The sequence below is a fragment of the Geotrypetes seraphini genome, chromosome 8, assembly GCF_902459505.1.
Source record: "Geotrypetes seraphini chromosome 8, aGeoSer1.1, whole genome shotgun sequence".
In the NCBI taxonomy this organism is placed as follows: Eukaryota; Metazoa; Chordata; class Amphibia; order Gymnophiona; family Dermophiidae; genus Geotrypetes; species Geotrypetes seraphini.
The window spans coordinates 176,811,325-176,837,378 of NC_047091.1; the positions used below are offsets into that span (position 1 = coordinate 176,811,325).

Sequence of the window (26,054 nt, forward strand, 5' to 3'; positions counted from 1 at the left end):
CTTCCATCCACTGTCTCTCTTCTATCTGCATCTTCCATTTGCTCTGCTACTGTCTGTGCCTCTTCCTTTCTCCCCCCTTCTAAATTGGTCTGGCACCCATCTTCTTCCCTCTGCTCCTCCCATAGTCTGGCATCTCTGTCTTCTTCCCTGCCAGTGTCTTCTCCCAACTCTCTCTTCCCCATTTCCCTTCAGCATCTTCTCCCTACTCTCTGTTCCCCATTTCCATTCAGCATCTTCTTCCCACTCTGTCTTCCCCATGTGCTTTCAGCGTCCTTCTCCCCCCCCTCTGTTTTACCCTGTTTTCCTCTTCACCCCACCTTTCCTCCCTTTCTCCCTCCCTGCCCCTTACCTTTGTGGCGCTTTCTCCCCCTCCCCCCCCGGACAACAGGCCCAGTCCAACAAACCTCCCTGCCCTGTGGCCAGTGATGTCTAAACTGCCTTCTTACAGCAGCTGGAGCGTTGTAGTTGCATATGGCTGCCGTAAAGGTTGTCTCTGATGCAACTTCTGGTTGCATCAGAGATGACCTTTACGGCAGAAACATGCAGCTTCAACACTCTAGCTCAGGGGTGCCCATACTTTTTGGGCTTCCGAGCTACTTTTAAAATGACCAAGTCAAAATGATCTATCAACAATAAAATTTTTATAAAAACACAAAGCACTGTACGCTGAGAAAATGTTAATTATCATTCCTATTCTGGGTTTTTTTCAAAGAGGTCAAGGCAGATGACTCTAGACACTGTCACCTCAGTAACAACCATACAAAAATAGATAAATACCCCCCTCCCTTTTTACTAAAGCACAATAGCAGTTTTTAGTGCAAGGAGCTGTGCTGAATGCCCAGGGCTGCTCTCGTGCTCATAGGCTCCCTGCGCTAAAAACCGCTATTGCGGTTTAGTAAAAGGGGGCCATAGTGTAAAATATAGACTGCAGATATAAATTCAGACACATTTTGATCACTAAATTTAAAATAAAATCATTTTTCCTACCTTGTTGTCTGGTGATTTCATGAGTCTCTGGTTGCACTTTCTTCTTTTGACTGTGCATCCAATCTTTCTTCCCTTATTTCAGCCTGTATGCTTCCTCTCCTCCACACCTCATTCCCTCCCCCAACTTTTTCTTCCTCTTTCCCTGCCTCCCTTTCTTATTTTCTCTCTTCATGCCCCCTTTCTTTTTCTCTGTTTCCCTTCTTTCCTTCTATCTCCCTGCCTGCCCCCTTTCTTTCTTTCTCCCTGCCCTCCCCAAAACCATTGCTGTCACCATGGGGGAACAGCCCCCCAAGTCACCGCCATTGGGGAACAGGCCCCCAAAGCCGCTGCCGCCCCAAGCTCGTCTTCTCTGTGTCGGGCCGACTAGCATTCCTCTCCTCGACGTCAATTCTGCCGTCGGAGAGGAAGTTCCGCCCAGCTAGGCAGCGATTGGCTGGCCCAAACTTCCTCTCCGACGGCAGAATTGACGTTGGGGAGAGGAAGGCTGATCAGCCTGGTAGAATTTTCCGGACCTGGTTGGCTGTGCATCCCCCCTAAGGCTGCACCTGGGGAAGACCGCCCCCCCCTCCGCCACTGGGTGATCCACTTCAGGGACGGCCCTGAATTCCAGATAAAACTATGAGAGGCTTGCCAACAAGTACCCAAAAAGGGATTGGCCTGCCAGCTACAGACCAAAGTCTGTGAATTCTCAAGCAGGTAGTTCTTCAAAATTCAAATTACCCAAAAAGGGGATGAAATTACATCGAATTTGAAACAATAAAATGGGGAGAGCAGAACACACACAACTGTAGTCATGCGTGCAGAAGGAAAAATTTCTAGAGGGAGCTAAACAGCACAGTGAAGTACACCACAGACAGAATGAAAAATTCAGAGTGGATTCCTTCTGCAGCAGACGGGTATGGGGAAATAACACAGCTGTCTAGATCAAAATGTTATTGCACTGGAAGTACCGTTACAAGCAAGGATTTCAGAATTAAATCCATATCTGTGCTTTGCTAACACCTACCTGAAAGAGGTAAAGACTTCTCATGGGCTTTGGGACCCCTCCCAAATGTCTGTCCTAGACCACCCCCCCATGTCACTCTAGCACCAGCCCTGAATGACCAAGATCAGCACCAGGAAGCACTGGCCCTGGGACTTTGGCCTTAAGGAGGGGAAAGAAGAGTGGTAGGGAGCTGTGAAACAGGCTACCACTTTTCTGTCCACCTGACATCAATGACATTACATTACATTACATTAGTGACTTCTATTCCGCCTTTACCTTGCGGTTCAAGGCGGATTACATAAGAATTGTTATAGAAACATAGAAATAGATGGCAGATAAGGGCCCACGGCCCATCTAGTCTGCCCACCTTAATGTCCCTCCCCTACCTTTGCCCTGTGAAGAGATCCCATGTGCCGATCCCATTTGGCCTTAAAATCAGGCACGCTGCTGGCCTCAATCACCTGTAGTGGAAGACTATTCCAGCGATCAACCACTCTTTCAGTGAAAAAGAATTTCCTGGTGTCACCTCGTAGTTTCCCGCCCCTGATTTTCAACGGATGCCCTCTTGTTGTCGTGGGACCCTTGAAAAAGAAGATATCTTCCTCCGCCTCGATGCGGCCCGTAAGATACTTGAACGTCTCGTTATGATCTTAATACATAAGCTTATAATATGGTAAGGTTTTCTAGTTTGCCGAGGCGTGTGAAGTAGGTGTTGGTGGAGTTTGGAGATTTGTTGGTAGAGTGATAATTGGTTTTATGTGTTTTTTGACGAGTAAGGTTATAGTTTTTTTTTTGAAAGTTTTGTAGTCTGTGGATGAAGTCAGCAGGTTGGCAAGTTGTCGGTCCAGGTTCGCTCCTCTGGTGGCCAGTAGGTTGTCATATATTTTTTTTTCGTTTGATCTTTTTGGTTTTCGTTTGACCTTTTTGGACATAATGCCAGAAATTAATTGGGAGGGCAAAGGTTAACGTGGGGGGAGGGGCATTAGGCACTTAGCACTTCATTCCTTCTTCCTATTCCCTCCCTCCCTCCTACCCCCACCAAAACTAAAATTTTAAAATACCTCAGCAGGCAGGAATCCCTAAACCCCATTAGCTGAAGAAATCAGGAGCCTGTCCCAATCAGCTGTGCATTGTAGAGAAGAAGCTGGCAGACAGCAGCAGCAGTACTTATAGCTACTGTTGCCAGCATGTGGAGTACTGGTGGGTTAGCAATGAGAACTGAATGTACAGGAGGTGTCAGTAGGGTTATCATATGGCTCCGGAAAAATGAGAATGAATTGAGACATCCTGGTTTAACTGCCATTGCTTTCAATGGAATTAAATCCAGATGTCTCTATCCTTCCTCCTCACTTCCATTGAAAGCAATGGAAGTAAAACCCGAATGTTTCAATCTGTCCTCTTTTTTTCTGGAGCCATATGGTAACCCTGGCGCTGTCTGCACACTTCTTCTTTATACTGCACAGCTGACTTAAGCAGACGCCTGATTTCTTTAGCTGGTGGGAATTGGGGATTTCCACCAGCTACACAAACTGTGCACCTGGCTCTTGGGTGGGGATATACTTAAGGCAGGGGTGTCCAATGTCGGTCCTCGAGGGCCGCAGTCCAGTCGGATTTTCAGGATTTCCCCAATGAATATACATGAGGTCTATTTGCATGCACTGCTTTCATTGTATGCTAATAGATCTCATGCATATTCATTGGGGAAATCCTGAAAACCCGACTGGATTGCGGCCCTCGAGGACCGACATTGGACACCCCTGACTTAAGGCAAAAAATGAAGAAACACTGGTTGCTGGAGGTCCATCCATGACTAACCTCTCTACTTGAAGCAGAGATACGGGGATCCCCACCAGCTCTGTGGTTCCAGCTGGCCAGCTGTGCTTGCTTTTTGGGGGGCTCTTTCATAATTCTTTTACCCTAGGCCATGGGTAGGCAAATCTGGTCCTCGAGAGCCAGAGCCAGGTCAGGTTTTCAGGATATCCACAATGAATATGTATGAGATGGATTTGCATGCACTGCCTCCTTGAGATGCAAATCTATCTCATGCATATTTAATGTGGATATCCTAAAAATCTGATTTGGCTCTGGCGCTCGAGGACTGGAATTGCCTACCCCTGCCCTAGGCCGTTGCTATATGTTTCTTCTTGCGGTTCTGATACAGCATTCTAGCTATCGTCTTGGCAAAAACGGAACTTTTTGCAAGATATGCTTTCTTTAAGCAGGATTAACAAAAACACAATAGACATCTTGATTATGTTTGTGCTTGTTCAATAAAAGTTATTACAACTTAAAAGAACCTGGTTCCCACCACCTATAGAATGAATTAGAAAGAAAACAAGCATTACAGACATTGCTTGACAATCTATAACAATTTTGTCCACCCAGTTCCAGGCTGGAGATTTTGGGATGTCTGATCACCTGATCCCGGGGCATTTTAAGTCTGTCCGGACTGTTTTCAAATTGGGCAGAATCAGGAACTAGAACACCTCCCCCTTTACTTTGGGGGGGGGGAGTGGACTTAAGTTTAAAACCAGGATTGGACTGAAAGGTTTCCAATCCGGAACTGCCAAAGGCAGGAGTCAAACTGCCGCCCGCTCAAAACACTACAACTCCCAGAACCCCGAGCGAAAGCCCGCTGGACTAATAAAGGCGGGCCCCCAAAAGAAATTTAACCTAGCCAATCGCGACAGAGCCTATCCCCGCGCGGGGGAGAGCGGTGCGCCGCGATAGGCGCAGCGTGAGGCGGCGGGCGGGGCCCAGGGCGAGGGGGCGGGGCGCGCATCCCGGAAGCGGCGCCGCCTCGGAGCCCCTACTCGTGCGCTGGCGGTCCGAGCGGGGAGGGCGGCGTCGGTGTCCCGGGAACTCAATCGATGAAGGGGGGGGGGGAAGAGATCGGAGCCCCACCCTGCGAAACTTTCCCCTGGAAGGAGCCCGGTGCATGAAGGCTGCACCTCTCAATCCGGTGCCCGGGACGCTCCTCGCGGTCCCAAATCCTCCTGATTCTTGAGGGATTCCTCCCCCCCCTTTGGCATAACACGTCAGATCCCTAAGGGACGTCCAGCATCTGGGATCTGGGTCCTTTAATCCCCCTCAGGAGACCCCCTCCCGTCCTCCCCCTACCCCCAAGAGCTTAAAAACCAATTCCCCACTTCAAAGCTCCCGGGCTTGTCATTAGCACTCAAAGGCGAAAGACCTCCCTCGGAAGAGGCTCAGCCCCCACCCCCCACCGTACATATATTTCTCCTCCCACCCCTTGATCTGGACGTGCAACGCTGCCCGTTGCCAGAGACCCCCGAAACGGACAGGGACAGCATGTCCGAGGAGAGGTTTTCCGCCATGGATGAAGGCAGCCTCCGCAAACTGGTGAGTTGAAGGACCGAAATCGCCCTGACGTTGTCTTCTGGTTGGGTTTGGTACAGAACAAGTCCAAATATATATGGGGGAAACCCAAAAAACTGGGACTCTACTAAGAAGAGTGATATTTTATTGGGACTTCTGTTTGGTACATAACAAGCAGCAAGAAGAGTGGTCTGGTCAATAATAATAATAATAATAACAACTTTATTCTTATATACCGCCAACAATCTTGCGACTTCTAGGCGGTTTACAATAAAGGGAAACAGTAAATACAATAGATAGAAGCTGTACATACAACGAATTATTGCAGTGTACATCTGATAGTATCAACATTAGTAATAGTGACAACAGTTTGTGTGCTGCAAGGCCAAGAAGTGCCATGCTGCTTACAGAGAATTAGAAATATTCCATGAATTGAATGGAGTGTTCATAGTTGGTGATTAGGGGTTAGGGTTAACAGTTTACAAGATCAGGTTTGTGATGGTGTTACGAGGGCTGATGTCCTTGTTCGTTGTCTAGGTATTTTAAGAATAGGTAGGTTTTTAGTTGTTTCCTAAATAGTCAATAGTCCTCCTGTTACCCTAAATCAGGGGTAGGGAACTCTGGTCCTCGAGAGCCGTATTCCAGTTGAGTTTTCAGGATTTCCCCAATGAATATGCATGGGATCTATTTGCATGCATTGCTTCCAATGCATATTCATTGGGGAAATCCTGAAAACCCGACTGGAATACGGCTGTCGAGGACCGGAGTTCCCTGCCCCTGCCCTAAATTCTTAAAATGTGGCCTATGCTGGGGGGAACCTGAACTGGGATTTCCCAGGCTATATGTGGATTAGTGGTACAGCTGATGCATTATGGACGTCAATATTACATAAAGGTGTAATAATGCATATAATAATAATTTTGTTCTTATATACCGCCATACTGAAAAAGTTCTTCACCACAAGGTGAGCTAATACATGGGATACAGATAAAATACAAATTAGAATAATAGACTTAAAAACAGATAAAGACAGAAGGCATTTACAATATAATGCAGGGAAAGAAGTGATACATAGAACAGATAAAACAGATATGGTTTCCAAGTAGCTTCTTAGATGTTCACCAGTGAAGACAGGGTGGGGGGGTGTTATTTGATTTGCAATAGTTCAAGGTGAGTTAACATTTAGTACAGTAGCTATTTCCCTGTTGCCAGAGGGCGATGATGCCATTTTATTAGCTCTGGTAAAGCTTTTGTTCTCTCCCTGCTGGCAGTTGGCTAAGCAACAGACATGCCATGCTTTGTATTAGTGGCACTCGCTAGAAGACCTGCCCGCATTGGACTTCTCTTCAGAGTTTCTTGCTGCTTACCTGTCCCAGCCGTTTTACAAGTGGCATCAATTGAGCTGCTTTTTCATCCGGGAAAGGATTAGTGCCTCAGCCTTTTATGTTTGCCGGATAAAATTGTTCAGATATTTCACCCCTTCCTCTCAGCCCACCACGTGGATCCTTGTCCACACGCTCCTAACCTCATGCTTTCACCATTGCAATCTACTTCTAACAAGTTCTTCCTACCCCCCTCCCCCCCCTCTACCCCCCCTGCCACCGCCACTGTCTGTTCAAAATTCTGCTGCAGGACTTATCTTCTGCCATCCTGCTACAGTCGCCTCACCCCTCTCCTGAAATCACTGGCTCCCTATCTGCCTTTGCATACAATTCAGACCCCTATTACTGACCTACAAGTGTGTTCATTCTCTGGCCCCCTCGGTCTCTCACCTTATACACCTCCCCCAGAACTCCATTCCTCAGACAAATTTTATCTGTGCCCGTCTCCTCCGTTGCCAGTTCCAGACTTTGTTCCTTTCCTCTCGACACCCTGTATGCCTGGAATAAACTACCTGAGTCTATCCACCACACCCCTTCCCTTGTTCAAAAGTAGTCTGAAAAGGCGTAACCTTACTGCCCTCTGCTCCCCTCTTACTGTAACCCCTACCTTGGCATCCAGTTTGTCTGTCTTGATTGTTGAGATTGTAAGCTCATTGGAGCAAGGACCGTCTCCTTTGCGATTCTGTATGGCGCTGTGTATGTCCAGTGGCGCTCTAGAAATAATTCTTGGATTTTCATCTTACTTTTTGCCACGCTCCAAATTTTTTATTCCTAGCCAGGCTCATCCCCTTCCTCTCATTCTTCCCTTTATTGTAAACTTTTCTTACAACATTGTATCCCTTCTTTACCCCATGTGCCTGTTAGTCATTGTCCATTGAATGTTATGTATGTATTTATGGAATATTTTTATTTGTATTAATGTAATTTTATGAATGTCCTGTACCCTTATTTTTAGCCTGTACAGCACTTAGAAAGTTTTTATAAGCGGTTTTTTTAAATCAAATTCTAAATAAACTGTAATTAATAGTAGTACCGTGTTACCCTGAAAATAAGCCCTCGCATGATTTTTGGGGTAGGTCTTAATATAAGTCCTACCTCGAAAATAAGCCCTAGTTGTAGGCAGCCGTGCTTCCACTCGCGTCGTGCAGCCGAACCCCTGCTGACCCTCCATCCATCCTTCCCAACCGATCCCCGCCGACCGTGACCATAAATACCTTCCGACAGGAGCGCAGCCATCTCACTGGGGCCTTCTGTGTTCCTGCGTTACTGATGATGTCATTAGTATACAGAAGGCCCCAGCGAGAAAGCCGCGAAGCAGCCTGTGAGTGCTGCTGGCTCGGCACTCCTCTGCCGGAAGGTGTTTATGGTCGCAGTCAGCGGGGATCGGTTGGGAAGGATGGATGGAGGGTCAGCGGGGGTTCGGCTGCGCGGCGGGTGCTCAAGGGTTCGGCTGCATAAGGGATGGGAGGGAGGGAAGGATGGAAGCTGAGCAAAGGATTCTGCAGCAGGAGGGATGGCACAAGGGGATGGATGAGAGGGGAGGAAAGATGTTGCACATGTGGGGGAAAGGAAAGAGGAAGAATTGGGATGAAGGAGAGGAAGGGCGAGATGATCATGTGCATGAAAAAAATAAGCCCTACCCGAATACAAGACCTAGTGCCTTTTTTGTGCCCCAAATGAATATAAGACACTGTCTTATTTTCGGGGAAACACGGTAATGGTTCTGCATGATCTCTTGGCTCTGAAGTGGTTCTATTTTAACGCATCCCTTGTTTTAAGGACAGTTTATTTAACTTTTCAGCAGCTGGCTTTAGCATTACAAGTTGTTGCCAAAACACTTTCTGTTGGGCACATTAGATAAAGGACTTGCATTTCCTTCTCCGGCTCTCTACCACTTCAGTAGCTGAACGCCGACGATCCTGGGACACTGGGTTCAATCCACACTGCAGTTCCTTGTGACTGGGCAAGTCCCTTAAACCTCCATTGCCCTGGGACAAAAGCTTAGATTGTGAGCCCACTAGAGGGCAGAGAAGGTACCTGCATGTTAGTGCTGTCCAATTCGGGGAAACATTTTCGATTCAATTCACTTTTCCTGCCCCAATTGGGCTTTTTTTTTCAAACGTCATTGCGGATTTATTTTGCAGTCTTTCCACCCACCCCCTTTGCCCTCTCCAACCCCCGCTGGTGTTGTGGTGTAAACAAAATAAAAAATACTTTCGCTCTCTAAGGTCCCAGCTCACGCTCGTGGTCTAACACCAGTTATGGCAGGATACACATTTCAAATCTGACATATTGTAATCACAAAATAGAAAATAAATTATTTTTTTTTCTACCTTCCACTGCCATTTCCAACATTTGTTTCTTTCCCACTGACTATCCTCTCCCTCTTTCTCTCTTCCTCTCCCTCTTTCTTTCTCCCCCAACTTCTTTGTCCCCCCCCTTCTTTGTCCCCCCTTCTTTCTTCCCCCTTTCTTTCTCTCTCTCCCCTGTCTTGTGCCTTGGGTCAAGCCTCTCTATTCCCCTCCGTGCAACATCTCTCCCTTCCTCCCCTCCATCACCTTGTCCAACATTTCTCCCTCTCTTCTCCATGCATGTCTCTCTCCCCTTCACCATATGAAGGATCTCTCTCTCACCCCTTTCTATCTCTGTTTCATCTCTCCCTTCCTCTCCTCCACCCCAATTCTTCCTCTTTCCTTTCTCCCCCCCCCATGTGCACCATCTTTCTTCCTTTCCCATCCCCCTATGCAGCAGCACCCCATCAATCCTCCCACTGTGAAACCTGACATACCTCTGAGGCCTCCTAAAGTAGCAGCAGCAGCAGCGTTCCGAACGGGCTGCTTCACAGCCTTCCCTCAGCCGCATCACTGATGAGAGCGCAGCAGTTGCTGCTGTTTTGGGAGGCCTTGGAGGTATGTCGGGTCTCACCAGGGTGGGGGGTCGCTGAATCAGTGAGTCCAATTTTCTTATACAGCAAATCGATTCAAATCGATTCACTGACGTGACTCAGTGAATTGGGCCGCACTACTGCATGTAATGTGTATAAAGAGAGGCGTAGCCAGTAGAAGGAAGAAGGTGTTGATGCCCCTGTACAGGTCGTTGGTGAGGCCCCACTTGGAGTATTGTGTTCACTTTTGGAGACCATATCTGGCGAAAGACGTAAGAAGACTTGAAGCGGTCCAGAGGAGGGTGACGAAAATGATAGGAGGCTTGCGCCAGAAGACGTATGAGGAGAGACTGGAAGTCCTGAATATGTATACCCTAGAGCAGTGTTTTGCAACCTTTTTACACCTATGGACCGGCAGAAATAAAAGAATTATTCTGTGGACCGGCATTGGTCCGTGGACCGGCGGTTGAAGAACACTGGGCTAAGTCGTGGGCCAGACCCCGCCCATCTCTACCCAATCTCCACCCCAGACCCCGCCCCCATAATAGTTCTAATTGCACCTTGCACGTTCTGTGCCTCATCTGGAAGCCTTCCCTCTGACGTTACAACGTCAGAGAGAAGGCTTCCGGTTCAGGTGCAGGATGCCCATAGAGGCCACTGCCCGTGGCTTTGTGCACTGAATCAGTTAGGAAGAGGGAGCTGGCTCGAAGATAATGCCGCAACGATCGCACCGTGGACCGGCGGTTGAAGAACACTGTTTTGGGCTTAATGCACGTGCTGGCCCTGTGGACCGGCAGGAAATTTCTGTGGACCGGCACTAGTCCATGGACTGGTGGTTGAAGAACACTGCCCTAGAGGAAAGGAGGGACAGGGGAGATATGATTCAGACTTTCAAATACTTGAAGTGTATTAACGTAGAACAAAATCTTTTCCAGAGAAAGGAAAATGGTAAAACCAGAGGACATAATTTGAGGTTGAGGGATGGTAGATTCAAGAGCAATGTTAGGAAATTCTTCTTTACAGAGAGGGTGGTGGATGCCTGGAATGCGCTCCTGAGAGAGGTGGTGGAGAGTAAAACTGTGACTGAGTTCAAAGAAGCGTGGGATGAACACAGAGGACCTAGAATCAGAAAATAATATTAAATATTGAACTAAGGCCAGTACTGGGCAGACTTGCACGGTCTGTGTCTATATATGGCCGTTTGGGGGAGGATGGGCTGGAGAGGGCTTCAATGGCTGAGAGGGTTTAGATGGGCTGGAGTAAGTTTTAACGGAGATTTCGGCAGTAGGAACCCAAGCACAGTACCGGATAGAGCTTTGGATTCTTGCCCAGATATAGCTAAGAAGAAAAAATTTAAATTGAATCAGGTTGGGCAGACTGGATGGACCATTCGGGTCTTTATCTGCCGTCATCTACTATGTTACTATGTATGTGTTCTATAGAAATGAGTTTGAGGAGGAGAAGTATCTTGGGCTCCAGTGTTCACCTCAGTTTTTGTGCCCTCTTCCCAGCATCACCTTATGTTCCTTTGTATGTTTAAATTTCATTACAGGGCTGGTTGCCCCTGGAATGCAATTCCAGGCATTGGCCCATATGCACAACTCACCGTGCATTTTCACGATCGTTGCTAAACCAAGGGACGGGGGCCTGAGGAGTCTCAGGAAATCAGGGCCTTCCAGATATCCGCTTATGGCAGATTTCACAGGGCGTAATTGACGGGGCGGCATTGTCGTGCGCGGACTTGTCTGCGTGCAATTGTCGTGCGCGGATATGTCGGTGTACCGTTTTTCTGGGGTAATTCCTCAGGAACTGGCCAATTCCCCAGAAAGATGTGGATTTTCCAGCCCTTTCTTCAAGTTGTGCAATTGTAGGATGCTGGGGGGACCCTGGTCAAGTTGGACTTGGTTACATGTTGTAGGCCTGCTTTGATTGGAAAGTCAGTCTTTGTGTTTTGTTGTACATGTAAATTACAAAGCGACAAAACAAAAAGAAGAGTTCCAACCTAAACTGCAGTAAAGAAACAACCAAGAGCAAACAAAACAAAACTGCAGATCTGTACAAGAAGCAGGCAAAATTTATTTGTGACAAAAAAATATATATAAAAAAATTTTTTTAAACCCTTTACCAATCAGGGGACCCGACACGGTCCGTGTTTCGGACAAACCTTCGTCAGGGGTCCATGGATAAAATAGAGGGAAAAACAAAAAGTCACAAAAAAACTGTATAGTAATAGCAAAGTATGGACGGCATCAAGATGGCTAATTACAGTGACGGATCTTGATGCCGTCCATACTTTGCTATTCCCCCTGCGTTTTCGCGAATTCTGTATCTACGGATTCGCTTATTCGCGGTTTTAGATCAAAAAATCCATTTTCTTTTTTCAGGCTATTTTAAACCCTGTAAGACCCACCCTTAAGCCTTACCTGGTGGTCTAGCAGGTTTTCAGGGCAGTAGCAATCTTCCCACGCTCCTGCCCCGTGCAGATCGCTCACAGGAAATGGCTCGAGAGACTACGGGAAATGGCTTGGAAGACTAAGGACTAAGGCAGCCATTTCCTGTGAGCAATCTGCACGGGGCAGGAGCATAGGAAGATCGCTCCTGCCCTGAAAACCCACTAGACCACCAGGTAAGGCTTAAGGGGGGGCTTACAGGGCTTAAAATACCGTAGCTGGGGGAAGTGGGGGCAGAACCGGCCCAAATATTATTCACGTTTTTTTTTAATATTCGCGGGCTGGCTCTGTCCCGAACCCCCGCGAATACGGAGGGGGAAGTGTATTTTGTTGCTTTATCCTGGATTTGTATATGTAAATATTGTAAGTTGCTTGGCTAAAAGCGGTGTAGAAATTTTTAAAAAATAAATAAATATCCAGTCCATCCATCCATTCCATCCGTTAGAGATCCTATATACCGTATATACTTGAATATAAACCTGGATTTTTATGAGGGTCCCGGTTTATATTCAGGCCAGCACCCAGTGCCCACCTGTCCCCCTTCCCAGACTTATTGCTGGCTTCCGCTGGGCCTCCAGGCTCTCCACCTTGTTCCCCTTCCCTGCCCTGTCTATCATACCTCCTCTGCTGCTGGAATCCCTGGTGATCCACAGGTGTAGCGGGCAGGAGTAACATAGTAGATGACGGCAGATAAAGACCCGAATGGTCCATCCAGTCTCCCAACCTGATTCAATTTAAATTTTTTCTTCTTAGCTATTTCTGGGCAAGAATCCAAAGCTCTACCCGGTACTGTGCTTGGGTTTCAACTGCCGAAATCTCTGTTAAAACTTACTCCAGCCCATCTACACCCTCCCAGCCATTGAAGCCCTTCCCTGCCCATCCTCCTCCAAACGGCCATGCACAGACACAGACCGTACAAGTCTGCCCAGTACTGGCCTTAGTTCAATATTTAATATTATTTTCTGATTCTAAATCCTCTGTGTTCATCCCACGCTTCTTTGAACTCAGTCACAGTTTTACTCTCCACCACCTCTCTCGGGAGCGCATTCCAGGCATCCACTACCCTCTCCGTAAAGTAGAATTTCCTAACATTGCCCCTGAATCTACCACCCCTCAACCTCAAATTATGTCCTCTGGTTTTACCATTTTCCTATCTCTGGAAAAGATTATGTTCTATGTTAATACCCTTCAAGTATTTGAACATCTGTCTCTCCTTTCCTCTAGGGTATACATATTTAGGGCTTCCAGTCTCTCCTCATACGTCTTCTGGCGCAAGCCTCCTATCATATTCGTCGCTCTCCTCTGGACCTCCTCAAGTCTTCTTACGTCCTTCGCCAGATACGGTCTCCAAAATTGAACACAATACTCCAAGTGGGGCCTCACCAATGACCTATACAGGGGCATCAACACCTTCTTCCTTCTACTGACTACGCCTCTCTTTATACAGCCCAGCATCCTTCTGGCAGCAGCCACTGCCTTGTCACACTGTTTTTTCGCCTTTAGATCTTCAGACACTATCACCCCAAGGTCCCTCTCCCCGTCCGTGCATATCAACTTCTCTCCTCCCAGCATATACGGTTCCTTCCTATTATTAATCCCCAAATGCATTACTCTGCATTTCTTTGCATTGAATTTTAGTTGCCAGGCATTAGACCATTCCTCTAACTTTTGCAGATCCTTTTTCATATTTTCCACTCCCTCTTCGGTGTCTACTCTGTTACAAATCTTGGTATCATCTGCAAAAAGGCACACTTTTCCTTCTAACCCTTCAGCAATGTCACTTACATACATATTGAACAGGATTGGCCCCAGCACCGAACCCTGAGGGACTCCACTAGTCACCTTTCCTTCCTTCGAGCAACTTCCATTAAACACCACCCTCTGGCGTCTGTCCGACAGCCAGTTTCTGACCCAGTTCACCACTTTGGGTCCTAACTTCAGCCCTTCAAGTTTGTTCAACAGCCTCCTATGAGGAACTGTATCAAAGGCTTTGCTGAAATCCAAGTAAATTACATCTAGCATATGTCCTCGATCCAGCTCTCTGGTCACCCAATCAAAAAATTCAATCAGGTTCGTTTGGCACGATTTACCTTTTGTAAAGCCATGTTGCTTCGGATCCTGTAACCCATTAGATTCAAGGAAATACACTATCCTTTCTTTCAGCAACACTTCCATTATTTTTCCAACAACTGAAGTGAGGCTCACCGGCCTGTAGTTTCCTGCTTCATCCCTGTGACCACTTTTATGAATAGGGACCACATCCGCTCTCCTCCAATCCCCAGGAATCACTCCTGTCTCCAGAGATTTGTTGAACAAGTCTTTAATAGGACTCGCCAGAACCTCTCTGAGCTCCCTTAGTATCCTGGGATGGATCCCGTCTGGTCCCATCGCTTTGTCCACCTTCAGTTTTTCAAGTTGCTCATAAACACCCTCCTCCGTGAACGGCGCAGAATCTACTCCATTTTCTCGTGTAACTTTGCCAGACAATCTCGGTCCTTCTCCAGGATTTTCTTCTGCGAACACAGAACAGAAGTATTTGTTTAGCACATTTGCTTTCTCCTCATCACTCTCCACATATTTGTTCCCAGCATCTTTTAGCCTAGCAATTCCATTTTTTATCTTCCTCCTTTCACTAATATATCTGAAAAATTTTTTGTCTGGCTGCTAACCCAAGGTCGGTCGCTGCCGAGTTCCCTTCTTCAGCCGCTGAGCGGTCCGAGCAGGAGTGCGCTTTGGCGTTGTTGCTCGGCGCTGAGCAGCTTCCTGTGTGACTCCCGTGAAATGTGTAGAATAACATGTAAGTTTCATGGCCCTACATCATTTTCTTCTTGGTTGGGCTGAGAACTTTTCAGCCGCCCCTTGTGATGACATTTGGGTAAGGAAATACGAATGTTCTATAAAATCATGTGCAACTTTCAGAATGTCCCTCCTCCTCTCTTGGCCATGCCCCCCTTTTGAGGTGCATGCTGGGAGATCTAGGCTCCTAGTCTTACAGCTCGCAGATCTCAATTATTGCCAATTAACTGCAAGGACTGTTAATTTTAATTTGCTCATTAAAAGAATTTATGGTGACGGGATAATTGCGCGCGAGACACCAGTGCGCCGACAATCCAGCGCTGACAGAAGTGCGCCGCCGAAAAACTTATTTTTTAAGAGCTCCGGAGGTGTGTGTGTGTGGGATCCCCCCACTTTAATGCATAGTGTTTGCGCTGCTGTTGGGGTGGGGGGTGCAACCCCCCCATTATAGACAAAACGGATCTTTTCCTGAAAAAAATCAGAAACTGTTCCGTTTTCTCTATAATGTGGGGGGTTGCACCCCTCCCCCCAACGGAAGTGCAAACACTATACATTAAAGTGGGTTCCCCCCCCCACACCCCCCGTCGGAGCTCTTAAAAAATAAATTTTTCGGCGGTATGTTTCTGTCTTGCGCTGGATTGGCGCGCTGGTGTCTTGCTCGCCACTGACTACGAACCTAGGACAGATTCTTCCTTTGTTTCTATTGCTATGAATTAAAAGAATGTCTGCAGGGATTGGAGTCAAGCGTTCCTCCTCTCCACCACACGTTAGAAGACTGAGCATCATACCCCAGATTCAAAACATGGCACCCGAATTTTGGCCTGGATTGAAAATACGCATGCAAATAAATTTGGTTCATAGTCAGTGGCGCGCAAGACACCAGCGCACTGACATTTCAGCGCAAGACGGAAGCGCGCCGCCGAAAGCCGCCAAAAAACTTATTTTTTAAGAGAACACTTCTTGACTCCAATCCCTGCGGACATTCTTTTAATCCATAGCAATAGAAACAAAGGAAGAATCTGTCGTAATATTCGGGGGCTTAGCTATTATTGTGTGAACTTGGGGCCACATGAGATTATACCTTCTCCCCCCCCCCCACTCCCATGCCCAGGTCCAACATTTCTCCAACTCCTGCCTGCTATTGTTCCTCCACATAATCTGCCTCTCTGGTCAGCGGGGCCTCTTCCCTGTGCATGTCCTGCCCATATGAAGTTGAGTCGGAGGTGAGATGTGCACAGTAAAGGCCTCTTTGACCAGAGAGGCAGGTTTCAGTGCTGTGCCACATGTGGAAGGCCAATGGCAGAGAAAATGAGCGATCCTGGACCCATGTGGCCATAGGAAGGAGAGAGGAAAAGAAATAAGCCGTACCCAGGCATGGGAGCGAGCTGGGAATGAAGAGCTGCCAATCTTGCCAGTGGGGGGTGAGGTAGAGAGAGACCTGGAGCAAAGAGGGGGGGGGGAGGGGGAGAGAAGGGTAGACGATGGACTACAATGCTCTCTATCAAGGCATTTGATGGAAAGATCTCCAACGTCTCCAATTGATCCAAAATAACATCAATAAAACTGATTGCAGAGGCAAAAAAATTCCTCACTGGCTAAGATCCTGTTATTATTAGTCTTGATCTCTTTCCTTTCTTGATGCTCTACTGATCCTTTATGTGCCACATTCTGATTCCTTCAACAGAATGTATTTGTCCCGACCTCGGGACCTATGACCCCACTGAATGTAGCATTTTCTCTGTAACAGGACCTTCTCTTTGCAATACCTTGCTTTTTAGAATAGTCCTTGGAAAGATGAAATCCAACTTGAAAACATCTGTTTCAAGATTTTTTGAGTAAATAGCTTCCCCCTTTTAGCCTACAGTGCTAAACCCCCTCTCTGCTCCTTTTCAACACCATGCAACGACGCCCCTCAGTGTTAGCCTGTGCACCCCTTTTCGATTCCTCTATTCTTCTGTCTTATCATTTTGTGGGTTTTTTCACCCTTCTTTCTCTCTTCTGTTTTTCCAAATCTCCTTCCCGCTATCTACTGTATTTTCTCTAATTTGATTGTAAACCACCAAGATGCGTTGTGAATAAACTTGATTGCAGGGGTGGGGAGCAGAGAGAGAGAAATATTGGTATTAGATCCCTAATATGTGTTAAGTTAGGATAAAAACTTGGTACTGTAACTAGGGCACATTGTAACCTTTTAACTTTATATTACAAGCTCTTTGGGAAGGACGGGATAGAAAAAGAAAGACCGAGAATGGAGCAGGGGAAAGAGGAAAAGACGTTAGACCGTGGATGTTTCCAGGGAGAGGTGCAGGATGAAGGAAAGCTGGACATGAGGAATGACAGGACCACGGAAGAGATGCTGACCCTATAGGGAACATAAGAGCAGGGTCCCTGGGGCGATACTGGACATAAGGGAGGGATAAGGATACAGAGGGACAGAGGGAAGACACTGGACAGAATGGATAGAGACGCACAGAAAATATAAAATGCTGGACTTAGATGAAATGTCAAAAGAACAGGAGACCCTGAAGAACAGCAGAAGAGAGACACCAGGACCAAAGCAATATTCGGACAACAAAGGAAGAAGAAAAGTATCTATTTCTGATTTATTAATTGTAATATTTCAGCTTTGGGAAATGTGTATTTTTTCCCCTCCCCCCTCCCCTGTCTCTACTATTTTTGGGAGCAATGGTACCGTGTTTCCCCGACAATAAGCCCTACCTAGCATGATTTTCGGGGTCGGTCTTAATATAAGCCCTACCCCTGAAAATGAGCCCTAGTTGCCGGCGGCAGCAGCGATCCCCCCTCCGCGACCCTTCCATCTCTCCCACTCATCTGAACATGATCGCAGGACCAAAATACAGTACCTTATAATAAACCGCATTGTTGACAGCACAGGCTCCATTACGGCTTTCTCACGCCTGGGCGTTCCTCTGCCGCGTTGCTGATGACATCATCAGCAGGGAGAGGGGGGATGGGAGGGATTAAAAAATGTTCCACGGGGGGGGATGGGAGGAAGGGAGGGATATAAGCTGCAAGGGTTCTGCTGCACAAAGGGAGGGTTAGAAAGATACCGCACAAGGGGATGGTGAGAGGGGAGGAAAGATGCTGGACATGTGGGGGAGAGAAAGGAAATAGGTAGAATTGGGATGGAGGAGAGGAAGGGAATGATGATCATTGTACACGAAAAAAAAATAAGACCTAGTGCCTTTTTTGGGCCCAAAATTAATATAAGACAGTGTCTTATTTTCGGGGAAACGCAGTATTTTTTATAAGGGGCCCAGCAAACATCAATTTTTTTCTACCAAGAGCCCATTCACTCCTAGCTACCACTGCTAATACCCATCTGTTAGAAAAGAATGATCTTTGCTTTTACTAGAAAAATCAGTGCCGTCAGGGCACTTTTTCAAAAGAAGCTTTTAATATACACCACAAAGGATGTTGTACATTCTCTTCTCTCTCTGAAGGTCTGAGGTGAAGTTGCAGGGAACCTGGAAGAAAATTGGGAAATACTGGGATTTTTGCAGCTTTGGTTTCTCACGAAAGCAGGAAAACGTAAGGCCTTTTGTGGGGACAAAAGTTAAAAATAGTCTAACCTTAGTTGCAAAAGCGAAATGTGCCATTGCACAGAGGGCAGATGGTGCTGTTCCAGTGAGCTGGCCCGAGCCGTTTCCACGTATCCGTCTTCCCTGACTGTGGCTGAGTAATGTCCCTGAAATGCACATTTTTCTCCCGCAGACTCTCTTCCTGAAGAGTTTGTGCTGTCTGCTTCAAAAACCTCAGGAAGGGAGGAGTTTTTTTTTGGTGTTTTTTTTTAGGGAGTAAAGTGCGACTTAAGCCACAGAATAAGACAATGGGAGTGTCGGCAGTTTTTCTCACAAGTTGCAGACGGGGTAAAGGAGTACAGCCTTGGGAATAAGAGAGAGCAAGGAAGACCAAATGGTGATCCCAGTGTGGAAAGGTGGTGAGTCTGGGGGACAGGTTTAATGCTTTCTTCCTGGTCTTGTTGAATATGAGCTTGAAGCTTTTTAAGTGAAATAGTGCAGATTTTGTGTTGGGTTATTCTTTGTTTCAGTTTGACACTTGCCCCAAGGATTCTGACTGCTTATGTGATGGTTGAAGGTAGGGTTACCACATGGCTCCAGCAAAAGGAGGATGGATTAAGACATCCGGGATTTACTTCCACTGCTTTCAATGGAAGTAAAACTCGGATGTCCCAATCCGTCCTCCTTTTTTCTGGAGCCATGGGGCAACCCGAATTGAAGGGATATAATAAATCGGTGAAGGGTTTTTATTTTTGTGACGGTTTCATGCTCTATTGAAGAATCCCTGGAAAGTGTGTGGCACAATGGTTTTGAGCTGTTTGTCCACTGTCTGCTTTATACGGCTACATCCTCGGCTGTGGGTCATCAGAAATTGTTTTTAAGTACGTGGGGTTGTAAGAGACTCATTGCTCCCTTTCCCTGGCCCTCAGTATTGATGGGCTGCAGCCGTTAAAATCTGAGCCCTCAGTATTGATGTGTCTCAGTATTGATGGGCTGTATCTGTAGAAGTTTCGTCAGCCGTAAGCCCGAGGTCATAATGCCGTTGTACAGATCCATGGTGAGACCCCGTCTGGAATACTTGTGTACAATTCTGGAGGCCGCATTATCAAAAAGATGTGCGGAGAGTTGAGTCGGTTCAGCGAATGGCCACCAGGATGGTCTCAGGACTCAAAGATCTGCCGTATGAGGAACGACTGGGTAAGTTGCAGCTGTACTCACTCGAGGAACGCAGAGAGAGGGGAGACACGATCGAGACATTCAAATATGTCACGGGCTGTATCGAGGTGGAAGAGGATCTCTTTGTCCTTAAAGGACCCACGGCAACAAGAGGGCATCCGTTGGAAATCAGGGGTGGGAAATTTCATGGCGACACCAGAAAATATTTCTTCACCGAAAGGGTTGATCGCTGGAATAATCTTTCACAACAGGTAATTGAGGCCAGCAGCGTGCCAGATTTTAAGAAAAGATGGGATTGGCTCGTGGGATCTCTTCGTGGAGGTAGTTAGGGGGTGGGCCATTAGTGTGGGCAGACTAGATGGGCCGTGGCCCTTTTCTGCCGTCATTTTCTATGTTTCTATGCAGCATATCCTTGGAATGGTGACCCGTCAAATGCGCGCACGACAATTGTGTTCCTTACAGCCCCGGATACTATTTTGTCTTTTTGGGGGTTACGAAGTAAACCCTCTTTTTTGAGGGGATGGGTGGGGGACCCTCCACACTGCATTTGACAGATTCACTTGCTATCTAGTATTAGGGTAAGGTTTACATTAGAGAATGATACGGGGGAAAAAATCTGTCCCCGTCACCAAACCACCATCCTCTTCACCGCCCCAACCCCGCCGCCCCCTTCACCGCCCCGTCCCCGTTTCCATAGCATCCACCCTTCCCTCTCGCTACCTCACTGCCCTTTGGCACCCCTCGCGGGGGAGCCTATGTGCATCGTGTGCGTGTGTGGGCAGAAGCTTCTCCTCTGATGCAAGCTTCTCCTCTGATGCAAGCTTCTCCTCTGCAAGTAGGCTCTGGCGGCCTTCAACAAGTACTCTAAAACCTTAAAACATGCTGCAAAGGTAAGGGGGGGGAGGGAGGGAGGAGATAGATTCGTAGGAAGGAGGGAGGGGGCCGTGCGCGTTCCCTCCCTTAACTGCGGGGACAAGGCCATTCACCGCTCCACGGGGCTGTGGATGGCCTTGTCCCCGCACCTGCGGTGAGCACCTTTTCCCCCCTCCACTGTTTTGGTGGGAACATCCACCGTGTCATTCTCTAGTTTACATCATGATTATGGGAACCCTTTACATAAGTGGATATCTGGAAGGAAGGCCCTGATTTGCTCAGACCCCTCGGCGCCTCAAGCCCTTCCCAAGGGACGGGGCCTGAGGAGTCTTGAGCAAATCAGGGCCTTCCAGATATCCGCTTATGGCAGATTTCACAGGGCACAATTTGTCGTGCATGCACTTGTCCGTGCGTGCATTTGTCGGTGTGCCCTTTTGAACCGAGTGTGATTATGCAGAGTCTGGTTGAGCTGTGTTCATTTCTGCTGGGCAGCTATTAAGGAATTTTTGTGTGTGTGGATGCTGGCCTGCTGCTTTGCTGGGTAGCTGTTAGGGTGTGTAGATGTGTTCACAGCTAATGAAAGGACCAACTTTTCTCCCTTTCTGGCCAGCAGCCAGGGATGCAAGCTCCAGCCGTCCCTGTTAGGTTTGCAAACCCCTGGCCGCTTGTAAGCGGGAGCCTTTCGATACGGTGTCGTTGTAAAGGAAAAAAAATGATATGGGGTTGGTGGTGAAATGAACACAGTCTACATGCACTAAATATAGACTGTCTACTTTCCCCTGGTTCTTATATATTTGCAGGTTTTCTTTCCAGAAAAAGGAGGATGGATTGAGACATCTGGGTTTTACTTCTACTGGAAAAAATGGAAGTAAAACCCGGATGTCTCAATCCATCCTCCTTTTTCTGGAGCCATATGGTAACCCTACCCAAGGCTATATACCGCAGTTTAACATAATACTTAAAAATTTTTGTAAGCAGCATGACATTAGTTTTTATTTTATTTTTAAAATTTTTTTAACATCTTTCATTATTTCTATTTTTTTTTTTTTATCTTGGAAATGTATTATGTTGTTGTTACATTTTTATTTTAATCAGATTTAGTTTATAACATTTTATTGAAGGAATGCTACTAAACCCCCCAAACCCAATGAAAGTTGACAAAAATAAAGAATAATAAAAATAAAGAACTGGAAATGGATAGGGGGGAGAGGTGAAAAGGGAAGGGGGGTAGGAATTAGGGGGAGGATATTGAGAGATGTAATGGATATTTTGGAAATATATTTTGAAGAAATGAAAGATTTGGAAATTAATATGATGAATTTTAATTTAATGATTATTTTATTGTGTTATATTATTGTATATTTAGTAATTTCTTCAATAAAAATGTTATAAATTATTTTAATTGGGTACTTTAGCTAGATTGTGAGCCTTCGGGACAGATAGGGTTGTTTTTCTCAAGTACCTAATTTCATTTTCGTTTCTAAGCCGCTTTGAACTACAGTGTTCCCCCCACGAATTCGCAATTTGCAGACTCAGTTATTCGCAGTATTTTCTGACTGCCTCTTCCAATCAGAAAATACAAGGAATGAGTGCGAATCAGCCTTCTGCACAGCCCATTACTCCTCCTCTCCCCTTCCCCCTCCCCCCAGAGCATACCAGGTATGATTTACTGCACCCACCGATGCCCCAACTGCCCTCTCCTGCCCTTTTACAGACTCGAAACCGGATTTTTTGTTTTTTTGAAATTCGCGGGGGTTCCTAGAACGGAACCCCTGTGAATTCTCGGAGGAGTACTGTATTGCATTAAGCAGGATCTCAAAATGTATAATAAACAATAGTAAAATTATCAAATATAACAATAATACATAACGGTCAATAAAGTGAACGTGGAAATGACAAATTGAAACCTAGAGCCTCAGCCGGCCTGCTCAGCACTGCCGCCTGGTTGTCTCACCACCATCTAAAACTGAATATGTCTAAGACCGTGCTCTTTATCTTTCTGTCTTAACCCCTGTTCTCTATTTCTGTGGACAACACTTTCCTCGTCGGCTCGCAATCTTGAGGTCATCTTTGACTCCTCTCTCTCCTTCTCTGCTCAGATCCGACAAACTGCTAAACCTTCTTCCTCTATAATATTATCAAATTCCAATCTCTCCTTTCCGAGCACTACCAAAACCCTTATTCACACTCGCATCGTTTCTGGGTCAGATTACTGTAACTTGCTTTTCTCAGGTCTTCTGCTCAACCGTCTCTCTCCCCCTCCAATCTGTACAAAGTTCTGTTGCACGACTTATCTTCCTGAGATCCTCCATACTCGCATTATCCCTCTCCTCAAGTTACTCCTTTGGCTCCCCATCCATTTCCAAATACAATTCAAACGCCTTACTGACCTACAAGTGCATTCACCCTGCAGCCTCTCGGTATCTCTCCTCACTTATCCCTCCCTATGCTCTCCCACCTCCCCGTAAACTCCGTTCATTGTGCAAGCTTCTCCATTGCCAACCCCAGACTCCGTCCCTTCTATCTTACTGCGCTGTATGCATGGAACAGACTGCCTGTGCCATTGCATCAGGCTCCGTCTCTAGCAGTATTCAACTCCTAACTTCAAGGTTCGGTTCTTGGGCCTGTTCTTTTTAACATTTTTGTAACTGATATTGCTGAAAGGCTGACTGGCAAGATCTTTGCAGATGATACCAAATTCTGCAATAGAGTAGACACCCTGATGGTGTGGAAAACATGAGAAAGGACCTAGCGAAGCTTGAGGAATGGTCTGAAATTTGGCAGCTAAGATTTAATGCTAAGAAAGTCAAGGCCATTCATCTGTGCTGTTGAAACCTGAGGGAACGTTACAATTTAGGTGGTGAAGAACTTGTTTTAGTACAAGGGAGGAGCAAAACTTGGGTTTGATGATCGTAAGGTGGCCAAACAAGTTTAAAAGGCTACGGTGAAAGCTAGAAGGATGCTTGGGTACATAGGAAGAAGAAAAAGGCCAGTAGGAAAAAGGAGGAATTGATGCCCCTGTATAAGACTCTGGTGAGACCTCTCATTTAGAATATTATGTACAATTCTGGTAACGGTCTATATGCTTCATCTGGTGTGATTGGTATTACAGATTATAGAAACCGAAGCTTATGAAAAAGCATCAGGAAATAAAAATGTTTTGATCTTTCTTAAAAGTATCGAAGTTTGACGTCTGAGAAAAATCAAATTGCATATAGAAACATAGAAAATGACGGCAGAAAAGGGCTATAGCCCACCAAGTCTGCCCATTCCAAGTATCCGCCCCCCCAGAGTTCACTCCGTTAGAGATCCCACGTGAGTATCCCATTTCCTTTTAAAATCCGTCACGTTGCTGGCCTCAATCACCTGCAGTGGGAGTCTATTCCAATGATCCACCACTCTCTCGGTGAAGAAGTATTTTCTGGAGTCGCTATGAAATTTCCCTCCCCTGATTTTCAGCGGATGCCCTCTGGTGGTTGAGGGTCCCATGAGATAGAAGATATCATCTTCCGACTTGATACGTCCCGTGATGTACTTATACGTTTCAATCATGTCTCCCCGTTCTCTTCTTTTATAGAGTTGAGAAATATTTCCTGAAGAGTAGGAACTACTCAACGATTTTGATTTAGGGATCTTAGAGTTCGAGAGGAAGTACAGGGTGTTAAAAATTTACTGAGAAATAATGGGGTGTCTGTGGAACAGATTTTTAATACTAATAATAGAATTTGTAAGAAATTCATTGTGATATTGGTAGGCAATGAGCCGATTTGAATAAAGGTGTAACATGATCGTATTTTTTATGACCCGTTATAAGTTTTATAGCTATTTTGAATCAGTTGAAGCCTTTCGAGTTCTTTTACTTGTATACCCTTGTACAGTGAATTGCAGTAGTCCAATCGATTTAATGACAAGAGCATGGACCAAAACATTTATAGCGAAAGGTTGCAGTCAAAGAGTATATCGATTGAATATATCGTAGATTATAGAAACAGCTTCGTACAACTGAAGAAATTTGTGTTTTAAATGAGAGAGAAGAATTTGTAGGACCGCATCGTGGTAACCAGAGGGACAGGGGTATCATTTAATAGAATTGGATATGATGGGTTAGAATTTGTTAATCTCCCAAAGAGTAAAGTTTTAGATTTCGATGGATTGATAATTAGTTTGTTTTGAGCAAGCCAATTTGTTAGGTATTTCAATTTGATGTTTAATGCTACTGATGTTAGCATTATCTGAAGGATCTATAAGAGATAATATTTGGATGTCGCCAGCCTAGACAAATGTTGTAAAATCTAATGATTGGAGCAGGGTCAGGAGCGAAAAGAGAAAAATATTTAAACAAAATAGGAGAAAGAGTTGATCCCTGAGGTATCCCATAAGAAAGATTAAAGTTTTGAGAAGTATTTGCTTCAAAAGAAACATTGTATGTACGATCATTAAGAAATGATTGAAACCATTTGAAGACTGTATCACTGATCCAATATCTTGTAGTCTGGAGAGAAGAATGGAATGATCTACTAGGTCGAATGCTGCCGAAAGGTCTAATGATAGCAAAAGAACAGATTTACCCTGTGCTAAGTGATACTTGATTAAAATACCGTATTTTCACTCATATACCGCGCACCCGTGTAAAATGCGCACACGGGTATAGCGCGCGAGAAACTGTAATTTATGTAAAGAAATTTTTATATAGCGCGCACACCCGTATACCGCGCATGCCGCCCTGACTCTCCTGTCGCCGCCCGACTCTCCTTTCGCCCGCCCCGACTCTTCTTTCGCCTGCCCCGACTCTCCTCTCCCCCTTGAAGTCCTGTCCCCACCCTGAAAGCCTGATCCCCCCCCGACATCCAATTCACCCCCCCCCGCAGGACCGCTCGCACCCCCACCCCGAAGGACCGCTCGCACTTGCACTTGCCCCCGCACCCCCACCCCGAAGGACCGCTCGCACCCCCCACAGCCTCCTCCCCCCCATCATGGAAAAGCTGCTTACCGTTGTCCTGCTGCTTCCTCTGCCGGCGGTCCCGCCCCTTCTCTGAGCCCTGCGTCTGTGCTGCTTCCTCTTCCGGCGGTCCCGCCCTTTCTCAGAGAAGGGGCGGGACCGTCGGCAGAGGAAGCAGCAGGACAACGGTAGGCAGCTTCTCCATGATGGGGGGGGGGGGAGGCTGTGGGGGTGCGAGCGGTCCTGCGGGGTGAATCGGACGTTGGGTGGGGGGGAACTGTGTAAAAAAAAATTTGTACAACGTGCTCACGAATATAACGCGCATGGTTATACTCGGTTTGTAAAATCGTGTATAATGCGCGCGTTATATGCGTGAAAATACGGTAGTAATACCTAATAATGCAATTTCTATACTGTGATTTTTCCTAAAGCCAGTTTGGTTGGGACGTAAAGTATTGGTTTTATCCAGGAAATCTTATAATTGTGTGTGGACAATATTTTCAGCGATTTTTGCAATAAATGAAATATTTGCATTTGGCCGGTAATTAGAGCATAAATTTAGGGAATTCGAAGGGTCCTTAATTTAAGGATAAATAGTGGATGATTTCCATAGAGATGGAACCTCACCTATAGATAAACTTTCTGAAATCTTAGAAAGTATAAAGGGGTCAAGTGGGGAAATAAACACGTTTTAGAATAGA

The 26,054-nt window shown here is 46.3% G+C and overlaps 1 protein-coding gene across 1 annotated transcript in view; it reads left to right on the forward strand.

The window, feature by feature from the left end:
• Positions 1-4,714: 4,714 nt before the first annotated feature.
• Positions 4,715-26,054, forward strand: part of SMTN (smoothelin) — a 336,207-nt gene continuing 314,867 nt past the window's right edge. The window contains exon 1 of the mRNA XM_033956006.1: positions 4,715-5,335. Within this exon, the coding sequence (XP_033811897.1) occupies positions 5,285-5,335 (51 nt within the window). The 5' untranslated portion in view covers positions 4,715-5,284. The remainder of the gene's footprint in view (positions 5,336-26,054) is intronic.